A 12,548-nucleotide genomic window follows, 5' to 3' on the forward strand; every position below is an offset into this window, starting at 1 on the left:
TTACATCAAAGTAGAACTGATTTTTCTGGGGAGAAGTAGGCAGAGAACTCCTTGGCGGATCTGCTTGGTCTTCACACTATAGATGATTGGGTTGAGCACAGGTGGAACTAACAAGTAGATATGAGCCATGAAGATGTGCATGAGCAGGGATGAGTGTTTTGCAAAACGATGGACAACAGATAGCCCAATCATAGGCACATATAGAATAAGTACAGCACAGATGTGGGATGCACATGTGTTAAGGGCCTTAAATCTCCCCTCCTGGGATGAAATTCTTAATACTGAGTGAAGGATGAAAACATAAGACACAAAAATATCCAGAGAGTCCATGCCCCACAGCACAGTGATCAGAACCAACCCATATATAACATTAAACTTGGTGTCAGCACAGGCAAGGCGGATCATGTCCTGGTGCAGACAATAGGAATGAGAAAGGATGTGGGAATGGCAGAAGGGAAAGAAGGCCAGCCGGGCCAGAAGGGGAATCATGGCAAAGGCACTCCTAAGCAAGGTTGCAATTCCAATTTTAGTGATAAGCACTGGGGTGAGAATGGTAGCATATCACAAAGGGTGGCAGATGGCCACATATCGGTCAAGGGCCATTGCCAAGAGCACAGATGATTCAGTGAAGGAAAAGGTATGAATGAAAAACATTTGGACCACACACATATTGAACTGGATTTCCCTGGAAATGGACCACAACACCCTGAAGAGTGATGTCACTGTGGGCAAGGACATGCCCATGTCAGTGAGGGAAAGCATGGCCAAGAAGTAGTACATTGGCTCATGGAGCCTGGGGTCTGTCCAGACAATATGTAGGATAGTACAGTTACCCATTATTCCAACAAGGTAGAGGAGACAGAATGGGATGGAAATCCAGGGGTGAAATTCCTCATATCCAGGGATACCTGTGAGATAGAATGTGGAGGACAGAGTATTGTTGGAGTTTATGGTTGCCATAGGGCTTACTGTTAAACCACAATCTAATTTTGTAATCACATTCCAATGGGAGAGGTAATGAGAAGATCAGCATCTGTGTCACAAAAACAAAACAAAATAAAACTTCAGTCCATCCTATAATCACTCCTAGATCCATCCCTACATTTTTGCTTTGTTTTTCTTCATTTCATTGCTGAGTGTTGTCAGTTAAATAAAATACCCACTTTTAATCTTCCCTTCTACTTCTCAGGTGCAGACCTATTAACATGCTCTCTGAATATGCACAATCTTCTTCTGAAGACACTACCCAAAGCAGCACACAGAAAACCCACTGTAGACTACATTTTTAATTTTGTATTTTTCCTTAGGAACATCCTTGGCCAGAGTTATTGGTCTTATGTTAGCTCTTTCTCTTTTAAAAAAAAAAATCTTGCAGTGATTTATTTAAAATATCTTTACTTGTCTAAGCTTGATAGCTTTTTCAACAATACTAGAATACCATGAAAGACATCTTTACAGAATTCAAGCAAGTATTGGTCAGCATGGTTCTTGTTCTTACTAACATATTTCTGACGCCACAGGGCTAGTATCCGCAGATAGTCAACTCTAACATGAATTTTATTTTGGACTAGCATCCCCAATAGCTAAATACAGATTAAGACATTTAAAAGAATGTGTAAATTTTTAAAATTATTATTATACAATATGTAGTTTTATATGTAATACTCTTATTATAATAAATATATAATTTAAGCAAAGTACAATTGATTCTAATTCTGATTTTTAAGGTTCAGAAACTTCTTCCTATTATGTTTCAGAATTGAATAATCAGAGACTGGTTCTTTTTACAAAAAAAGAAATACAAAACAATAGCTATACAGGGGTTGTAGAAAGAGAGCAGAAATTCATGATTCAAAACAAAGACAAGAGAAAACAAAATAACAAAAAAAAAATTAATAAAATGCTCAAAAAAAGCCTACTGGTATCTGACTTTGACTCTAAATCTTTTCTGCTTGGACAAATGAGTGAATATATTTTCCCCTACTAGATTCCAGTACTTCTTCTGTAGCCAAGAAAAACATCTCTGAAGTAAGAAAGGTGAGCCACCTCTCAAAATCCCACTTGCCCATCATTGGCCAAGCATCCATGCTCCCCAAAATGCTGGTTTGAGAATTTATAATCCAGGAGACAGATTACCTCCTATGGTAAATTAATAAACTGGCATCTTGCTGTCTTGTAAAGTCTACTTTGGCCTTTGGGACATCAAATCCCCCTCAATCCTCTCTAGTTCCATTTGAAAGTAAACCCTGACTACAGAAGATATTTCCCTGGGATGTTTAATAATTTTCTAGGCAGTGAAAGATCCATAACAAAGACATCAAATAAGTAAATTCCAAAGGTAAATTCAGTATTTTTGACTGTTCATATTAAAACTAAGTTCTCCCTACATACTGTATGAACTAATACTTCTTATGACCTGCTATTTTCCTCAATCTGCCTGGCTTATTACCTCCTAAAATTCCTATCTATCTACTTCACCTTCCTGTCTATACTTGCATTAATTATTACCTTCAATGCCCAGATTTTCCAATATTATCCCTTCTTTTTGTTGATTTTCTTCAAATTTCTTATCTACAATTCAAATTTAGAAATTTAGTTCTTTTTATCTCACTGCTTTGTCAATTCAGACCATTTTTCTGATTTTATAACTCTCTCTCCCATTGCTAAGGAGTAAACATGAAGTTTAATTGAAAACTGGATGATATCTGATCTGAAGGTCAGTCTGAAGAAACTTTGGTCATCTCAATGACTTATTACTTAGGTTTTAAGGAGACAGCTATCCACCATCTCCCTTATTTAGAATCTATTTCTGTGGTTCTGCCATCACATTAACCTAAGCTATATTCTGGTTTCAGTGCTTGCTCACTTTAATTTTGACCAAATGACTTTATTTTCTCTCGGTACCAAAGTTGCCTCCTCTGTAAACTGAAGATAGTGACAATTTGACAGGATGTGCTAAGGTAATGGAGATATTGTGTGTAAAATACTTAGCACAGAGCTTTTTGCATGATAACAATGATGATAACAAAACAATGATGGTGACAACAGTAACAACAACAATAATTGTGGGGAGGGTGGAGGAAGACCTGAGGAGACTATGGAGTAACCTCCTACAGAGGAAAAGACCATGAGTGGCCATCTTACAAAAGTGACCCAGGTAGACTGAAAAGTAGAAAGTGAATTACATCATTTTCATCTCCTTTTCATCCAGTAAAAATTCAGTATAGTCAGAGATATGAATTGCTTCTAAATTATTTTCTCTTCCCCAAAATTCCTCTGATCATTATGATGACACTACATACATATTTTCCATTTTATTCAGTGCTAATTTTGGAAAAAAAACGAAAAAACAGAGTCCAGGATTTAATGAGATGTCTCGCCAAGAAAAGGAATGAGATCTTTGGAATTTTAGTGAACTAGGAATCAGAGTAGTCACATTACCATTCTTAAGTTACCACAACATAAATACTCATTACACTGCTGATATTCACTAGTATCTGGTCCATCTGTTATTTCACAACCCCTTTATTGTAGAACTGGTTCATTTCAACAATCCAACTCCTATTGTTCCTGATCCTACAATTTCAAACTCATACACATGATCTTGTAATGGCTTCCACCATTCCACAGAGGAGGAAGATGGAGACTGCGGAGTTAGTTTATAAACTGAAAAATCTGAAGGACTTAAATAATGTGGGGTTTAGACCATAATTAACAATTAATGTCATGTTAAAAGTCACTGATACTTGGGATGGAAGGGACCGTGAAGGTTATCTGGTATAATCCAAATCTTATTGCGGAATTCCTCTTGGGTTATGTCTGAGAATAGTCCCTCACCCTGTGTAAGCAATCGTCATGCCCACGGACAGAGAGGAGACCACTGACCATAAAAGTCTAAGGCATATCAGGAAAGCCTATCTGAAAAGTCTGATTCTGGTTTGAATGCTTTGAGCATGGGTATGAACAATATAGATATTTGGTGCAGTTACGTCTTGTGATGAACAGAGAACCTCTCCCTTCTTGAACCAGTCTCCCGATCCTCCTTTGTGTATCTGCCCTCTCTTTTATCTCTCAAGTCCTTCTCTGTATTTTCCTATTACCTCCCACTTTTATTTTTCCCAGTCCTCATCTACTTGGTAGAATAGTTCCTCTTGTCATGAGAGACCATTCTGACTCTCAAAGCAAGAAAGATGATTAATAAGTCTTCCTCCAGTCCTTAGAGATAATAGGCCCCAAGATAAATGCAGGATTGTGCCTGTAACCCCATCAGTGCCACCGTTTCTGTTTATGGCCCTCCTCCAAATTCTTCCTTTACCATTTCAGATTGTGGCATAAGAGTGCAGTTTGGGAATACAAGGGAAAGAGGGCTATAATGATTCTCAAATATTTATTGCCTCAATATCTGGAACAAGTGATATAGTACAACATGAATATGAAATACTAGTTTCTGTCCAGAATATGGTGGGTAGTAAAGAATTTTAGATATGGGGTAGCCAATGAGAGGGACTTATTGAGTTGAGGGACCTAGAGTCTATAACCTAAGAGCTGGAAGTGACTATAGTTCAATTCTATTATTATATACTAGGTAAAAATGAGACTCCATTATGTGATTTACCTCCTCAAAATCAAATAATAGGGAGTATATGGAACATCACTGAACCTTTCACTCAATTTTGCTGTAAAGTTATATCTGCTCTAAAAAATAAAATCTACTTTAAAGATCATAAGCAATAAAGCCAATATTATTACTCAAATCTGATTCTCTAGAGTGGTACTTTATTCACTGTGCCATAGAGTTCTTCCTGATGAAACAGATTAGATACATTTGGTATGACTATAAATAGATGCTTTCTCAATGAATAAAACTCCCTATGTTTGTCAACAATATTGACTTCTAAACATCTATGAGTGATTAAGCATGCAAAAGGGTTGGCATGTGGACACTGAATGATGAGAATTCTCTAATTAGTGTGGAAGTTTCAATTGTAACGCCAGTCCTCTTTGGTATAGGAACTGCTTAAAAAGTGTGGTCTATTGTTAATCTTTCCAACTCTAGTTTTGAATTTGGTAATATTGATTGATTTAATTATAACTCTTAAGAATTGAATCATCTATTATCTCACCTAAGATATTGTTTATTGCATATATTGCATACAGCTTACTACTCTTCAGGCACTGTGATATTTAATACATTCATCGATAACTGGCTCTTTCAGGAAGTGAAAAACAGAATTACCTCAATAGAAGTAATAGTTCTCATAAAGAAATTCAACATCCATTGATAGTCTACGAAAATAAGAGGTTATTTCTACCCTTTCATAGAAAAACTCTCACAACTCCATCTTTACACATTTCCTTGTGAAATTACTAGAGAAATGATTTTAACTTACTGCCTTCACTGGCACTGGATACTTTAGAATTCTCCTTGTACTTTAATTTCTTTAATATTAATTTAAATCACTTTGACATCATCTGAGTTTGATGTGATCAAGGATCCCAAATTTAGAGCATTATCATTAGTCAAGGCAACCACATTCCTTTACCATAAGGTCTATGTATTTCTCAGATACATGCCAGGAGGAAATAAAAAGGCAATTTCATGTCCCATTTCCAAATTCTTTCTTTGGCAACCAAAGTCATGAGCTCAATTTTGAATAGTTCACTATGATGGGGAGGAGGTGATGGGCAAATATTCACATTTAGAGCTATGGACAGATCACTACCTAGACCACAAAGCCTAAGAGTAAATACAAACATGAAAGACTGGTTGCAGGAAGAAAGGCATTCTTAGCCTCTTTTCCAGATCTTCTCTACTCTGTGCCCTGAATATAATGAGCTGCATCGAGGTACCTCTGCTCTCTGGCTTCTAGTTTCACTTGGTCAATGATGGGAATGTCAGGAAACAGGAATACAAAAGAACATGCAATTGCAGCGTTTGCTCCCCTGACTCCCCACCAACCCTCCCATTTTGGTTCCTCATGGTGGCTGCCTCTCTCTACAGAAGGGAACACTCATGCCAGGTGTCCTTCTCCACATGCTGTCCTTTCCATGGTCTGGTAAAATGTTTTCCCTTGCCACTTCAGGACTAGTGATGGGAGCAAACTTTCATTTGTAATACTAAGATCTATCTATCTATTTATCTATCTATCTATATTTATTTTTGCCATTTTCATAAATGGTTTATTATGTCTATCCACAAATGGTAAAAGCATACAGAAGTGTATGTGATACAGAATATAAGTCAAGATCCTCTTTCACATGTTACTTAGTCAAGAAGAAATGTATTATGTACATTGAGATTACCTACTGATGTGTGTAGAAAGTTTAAATTAGCTGCAAGAAATTTTATCTAGACACACACCTGCCTAGTGCTAGTATATGTATATACATACACACAAACACACACACACATACATATTCCTTTTTGGTTTTCCTGAATCCTGCCTACATATTTGCAATGACCCCTGACCCCTTTATAAAATTTTTTCAATTCTCCAGTTTGACAATGGCATGTTCTTCCTGACAGAAAGTTAACTAATACAAAGCAGAAATGTCTACCTCATATACATGCATACATCTCTCTTGTCACTTTTCTGTCTCTGTGTTTATCACCATCACTATCTTCGAGTTTATTATTGAAGTTTTTACATGTGCAATTTTTTTCTTCATTTTCGTACAAAAAGGCTGATGTTCACTTTTTGATTAATCAGGCCAAAAAGTCCTTTTTTTTCCTAAAATGGGGGTATTCACCTGAAAAAAGTCGGTTGCCCACGTGGAAGAGAGAAAGATTCAGGTAAGTCTTTGCATATTTAGTTTTTCTACATATGACAATGAGGAAGAGGAAGGAGAGGACAGGCAGCAAGTCAACCTAGACAAAAAGGAGAACGAAGGACTCTTTCACAAAGAAAGGTTGAATAAATTCCTTAAGAGACAATGCATATAGAGCAAAGTAGATGGAAATCACCTATGATTTACCCTGGAGCTAAGATTCCACATGGTCAGCATATATGAAATAATGCCTTTGTCATGTATAAAACCTACCTGCATGTATTTGTTTAGTCTTTTTGGTATTTTCATATTCACTGGCCTTGTCTGCTATAAAATCGATCTTCTTATCTGATTTAATCTTCAAAAGTATATTTTCATAGATTTTTTTTTGTTTTAAATTCTTTACAAACTGCAGTTTGTTGTCTACTTTTATTGTTTTCTGAGATAAGTTTACTTCCTAAATGACTTTTTTTAAAACTATAGTTCTGTATAGTTTTCACTTTTTATTACCTTCTATATTCTTTCTTATTTTCAGATTACCTAGCATTAATGCTGCACAAAATGTGACTATTTACATTTTTCAGCTTCCCATTATTTAACCAAGGGGAGGTGTTTTTTTTTGGGGGGGGTGTCATTTAAAATACTATTTGTACAAAAATAATCAGTTTGGGTTCTATTTGAATCTTTTTTCTAATTGTCTCAAATCTGTTTCTATTCTCCCGTTAAAAAGTACACTTTACGCTTGAGTGTTGAAAATTTGCTTGTTTCTTCTTATTTCCTACGGAATTGTGTGAGACAGCAAGAGTCTTGGGCAGCTACAGTTCATGGTGATCTGGGGGATCGCTCTTGCTCTATTTTTGTTTAAAATTCTGCACATGAGACAGACGCCTAATAGGAGAATACACTTACCAAGGGATATTGTTTTTTTTCACCCATTTCATGAGTTATGGAGCCCCTTTGGGGTTAAATCTGCATTTGCCTTGTGAGTTTTTCCCATTGAAGAAAACTAACTCTATGCATTCATGGCCCAAGCTTTTTCTGACAACTATTCCACTAGAAGTAAACAAAGAAATGTAATATTTTCATTTATTCCATCTCTAAATTCAAACATCCATTTGATTATGATTTGACTCAAAGTATGGAGAATGAAGTCTACTTTGTCTCAGTGGAAAGAAAATATACCTAGTTATTAGTACCAACTCTACTATGTATTATCTCTTTCACTTTTGAATAGTTAAGTTAACTTCTCTGTTTTAGTTCTAACATGGAAAATAGGACTTCTCTTCAAACCTGAATGGAAAATATCTCCATAAATTATTTGAATGAAATAAATTCCCTCTTACTAGACTCCCTGGCACCAGGATTTTAAGATGCTTTAAAGATAGGAAGGAATAATGGAAATAATTGAAAGATTTTTCTTCTTGAATGGACATATAGAATTTATGAACTATCATGGAAGTATTATGCACCAAATGTGTCCAAGAGTTTCTACACAGGTCATTTTCAGGATGAGGAAAATGAATATAAAGGTCAAAATACTGGGGACTCTTTCACCTTCTAAGTGTGAGCAAGCCCAGCCCTTCTGGATGATAATACTCTAAGAAAGCCTTGGCGAATCTGCTTTGTCTTGATACTATAAATAATTGGGTTGAGTACTGGTGGAACTATCAGGTAAATATCTGCCATGGTTATGTGAATAATGGGGGAGGAGTGTTTTGCAAAGCGATGCACTACAGATAACCCTATCATTGGCACATTCAGAATGAGCACAGCACAAATATGGGAGGCACACGTATTGAGGGCTTTGAGTTTCCCTCTCTTGGATGCAATGCCTAGCACGGAGTGGAGGATGAAAGCATAAGAAAAAAAGATTCCTAGAGAATCTACACCCCAATAAAATGCAACAACAAACAAGCCATACAAAACGCTGAATGAGATGTCAGCACAGGCCAATTGGATGACATCTTGATGTAAGCAGAAAGAGTGGGAGAGAACACGGGAGTGACAGAAGGAAAACGTGGGAATACGAACAAGAACAACAGGGAGGACACTGGAGCATCGGATTACAATAAAGACCCCTAAGTAGACAATGCATCGTGGGGTCAGTTTGCTGGAATACCTCAAAGGATCGCAGATGGCAACATAGCATCAAAAGCCATGGCTATGAGCACAGATGACTCCATCAGAGAAAAAGTATGAATAAAATATATCTGGGCTACACAAGCATCCAACTCAAATCTCCTTAGCTTCAAACCAGAAGGTTTTCAGCACTATGGGCAGGGTGGAGACTGACATGCCCATGTCAGTAAGGTACAGCATGGCCAGGAAGTAGTACATGGGCTCATGGAGACTCTTGTCAGTGTGGATGATGTGAAGGATGGTGCAGTTGCCCACTATCCCAATCAAGTAGAACACACAGAAAGGAATGGAAAGAAAGTGTTGTAAATTGTCATAGCCAGGAATCCCAGTGAGGTAGAATGAAGCAGACTGCCCAGTACTGGAATTAGAGCCTGTCAGGAGGCTGTCCCATGGAGCCATCTCCCTACCATAAAAATAGACTCCTAAAAGGAAGAAAAACACACAACACTGAAAAGATAGCAACTCGTGTTTCTCTATTAGCTTTTCTACCCAACTCTTATTGCTTTGCAAGGACATTATGCATAAAGATTTTGCAAAGCTATTCAAAGTCACCATCCTCTTTAAACGTTATTACTGTGTAATACTTAAAATGGTTTATAATTATTATATAGTTATCTGCCAATCTTTTACCCTATTGATTCTGGATTTGGAGTCATTTGTAGGATGTTCTTTCCTCTCCCAAGTTTACAATATATTCTCACATGTTTTCTACTAACATTTTTTATAGGTTGGTTTGTTTTTATGTACTTTTAGATTCATCATTTACTTGCCATTTATTTTTAGATGTGATGTTAAGTAAGAATATTTTCTGAGACCCTGACTTCTCCATGTTAAGCACTCATTTTCCTCTGACAAAGACACTTGGTAGAAATATTTTAGAGTAAGTGTCAGAAAAAGCTTAAGCATTAAATGCATAGTTAGGTTTACCCAACAGAAAAAAAAAAGACTAATCAAGTCATATTACAGGGTATGAAAATGATACTTCAAAAAACACTATATACGCACCAAGTGTGGTTACCAACTAAAGAGGTAGCTAAATCAGCCCTCAAACTGGTTTAAATGGGAACCAGAAGTCCACAAGCATCCACAAACAGTACTTTAATTTACACAGCTTCAGGGATTTTGGAGTTTGTTTTCTCTTTCATATTCTCAACCAAGGTTTATTTATGTGTACCTACTCTACAATGAAACAAGAGTTTTGCTTAAGTGAATTTCTATCATATGTCCATGGATATAATTGATTTGTGAGCCATATCAGCTTTGTTCATCCTGGAGCCTCCCTTGTATTGTCACTGAAACTCACAGCTAGTTTTCTAATGTCGTTATCTGTGAACATGGTCTTGGGTCTTGTCAGTGTGGATGATGTGAACGATGGTGCAGTACTCCATCCCTAGGGTATTAAATAAAGTTTGCCACCCCATCCCCAGACTCTGACCCAGTGGCTCACTATAACTGCAACAATCTAGTACCATTTTCTTGATTTTCTTCTTTTTGATATAAATCATAAATAGTCCTTCCTGCTCAGACTTCAGAGTATTTTTACCAGGCCTCCCTGAGTAAGAGCCTCGCCCTCTCCTGCAAATGCCTCCAAGTTTTACCTGAACATGTGCTGTCTTCTCACTTTTCTTTACCAAAACATAGGCCTTGGAGAAAACTGAAAGAGGTAGTCCTTGAAAGGAAACACTTTAGTTGGGCAGAGAAGGGAGAAAAGGGGGAAGAGTTGTGAGAATCCCTGCAACGAGAACACTGCCTTAGGTAGTTGTTGTGGTCCACAAAGTACTGGGGGTGGGGTAGATAATCAGCTAAATTTTGTTACTTTACTTAACTCAAAGGAATAGTTCTCTAAATCATGGTGACTCGACAATTACAACGGCAGATTGAGGTATTCCTGCCAAGAGGAAGTAAGCCTCATATGAAGTAGAAATGGAGAGCCAGAACACTTTCAAGCTAGATATTTAGCCTGGGACCTTATAAAACAGTGAAACACAAGCAGAGCTTCCTACTGGGAGAGTTGAGAGCTTAGAATTTGGAAATAGGAAGGTGTACCTATTTCTAGTGAGAAGGCCTGAAAGCAAGTGAATGAACCACCTTATCCTTCAAGGATTACGCATCCTTGCTTCAAAAGTAGATGAAAAAGGATCGCAAAAACAAAATAGGTTGCATAATCTGTGTTTCCTCATCTCTCCCCATCTCTCTTTATATTCATATCCTGCCCAACACCCTCCCAAAGCTGAGTACCTCTAGTCAAATTAATCAATAATCCCTGGTCACCAAATCTAAAAAATGCTCCTGCCTCAATCATAATATAACTCTCAGGAGCATGTGCAACTGTTGACCATTTTCTCATTTGAAAATGTTTTTCTCCATATATATATATATTTTTTTTTTAAAAAAAAAGGTTGCTTTTGTCTCCTCCCATCTTACTAGTTGCTCTTTTTTTTTTTTTTTTTTAAATCTTCATTGAGTCCTATTCCACTACCAGATTTCTAAATGTTATATCAGTATCCCAGGGCTTACTTCTGCTTTTATTTCTATTATATAACTACACTTTTTCTTAAGATATTTTATTCAGTAATTCTCTTTAAAAACGATCTATACATTGGTAACTCCACTACATGTCTCTATCTTTAATCTCTCTACTGATCTCCAGAATGGTGTATCAGATAGTCTACTGGATATCTCAGCTTGGATGTCTAAAAGGCACAGCAAAGGCCACTTGGCCAAGAAAGAATTCTTGATAAATTGCCTTAATATTTCTATCTCAGTAAATGTAACTCATGCTATACAGTTGGTCAAAAACTAGATATTGCCTTTGGTTATTCAAATTCATTAATATGCCCTCCTATTACTACATTCAAATTATTTTAACTAATTCACTTCTGCTCTTTACCACAGTCATGATTTCTCTTCTAAACCATTTTTATTAGCCACTTAATTCATGTAATTCTTTCCACTCTTGCGTCATTTCCCCCAAATTAATTTTCCTTAGAGCAGTGAGTTCTTAAAGACATAGGCAAAGCAAGTCATTTCTGTGTTTAAAATGCAATTGCTGCCTACTGATCTCTGAAAGGAAAGCAATTGTCGTTACTTATAAAATCCTTCTTCCTTGTGTATGGAAAGAGGGAGGTGGATTTATACATGTGATTTTGCCCCTGCTCCCCTTCCTCATCATCTTTGTGCTCTCATGCTCAAATCCACTTGATTGTCTCTTACAGAGTTTTATTACTTCTTATCTCACTGCCACCCTTGTTCACCAAACTACAGACATTCCTTCCTTCTTTCTGTTTATATAATAATCCAAGTTTCTTTCTCACCACTCTATTCAAATACTCTCTGTCCATTATCTAAAATACCCAAACACAACTCATCTCACATTACTTCATCACATTACACGGTTTTTTCCTACAAAATTCACTCATTTTTCATCTCACTCAAATCCACTATCTCCAACTCCCAAAGCCAACCTCTTTTCTTTAACCCATACTTTCTTTCCTTCTTTCCACTGACAAATTGATAGTGGTTTTCCCTCCCAGCTCTGCCTTTCTTCCCCATAATAGACTTACTCCTGTCTGGAGGCTACTTCTGTTTCTCTATCACTTAACTTTCACTGCTTTGTTTTCTTGCTCATAGTTAAAGTGCTC

General features: G+C 36.9%; 1 protein-coding gene and 1 pseudogene across 1 annotated transcript; both read right to left on the reverse strand.

Moving 5' to 3' along the window:
* Window positions 1-1,139, reverse strand: LOC135322590 (olfactory receptor 51L1-like). The gene is given in 1 exon segment (XM_064491867.1): window positions 1-1,139. A coding segment is annotated over 1 exon segment (960 nt). The 5' UTR covers window positions 961-1,139.
* A 7,186-nt stretch (window positions 1,140-8,325) lies between these two features.
* LOC105098029 (olfactory receptor 51G1-like) lies at window positions 8,326-9,306 on the reverse strand (annotated as a pseudogene).
* Window positions 9,307-12,548: the final 3,242 nt, after the last annotated feature.

The sequence above is a fragment of the Camelus dromedarius genome, chromosome 12 (assembly GCF_036321535.1).
Source record: "Camelus dromedarius isolate mCamDro1 chromosome 12, mCamDro1.pat, whole genome shotgun sequence".
NCBI classification, from domain to species: domain Eukaryota; kingdom Metazoa; phylum Chordata; class Mammalia; order Artiodactyla; family Camelidae; genus Camelus; species Camelus dromedarius.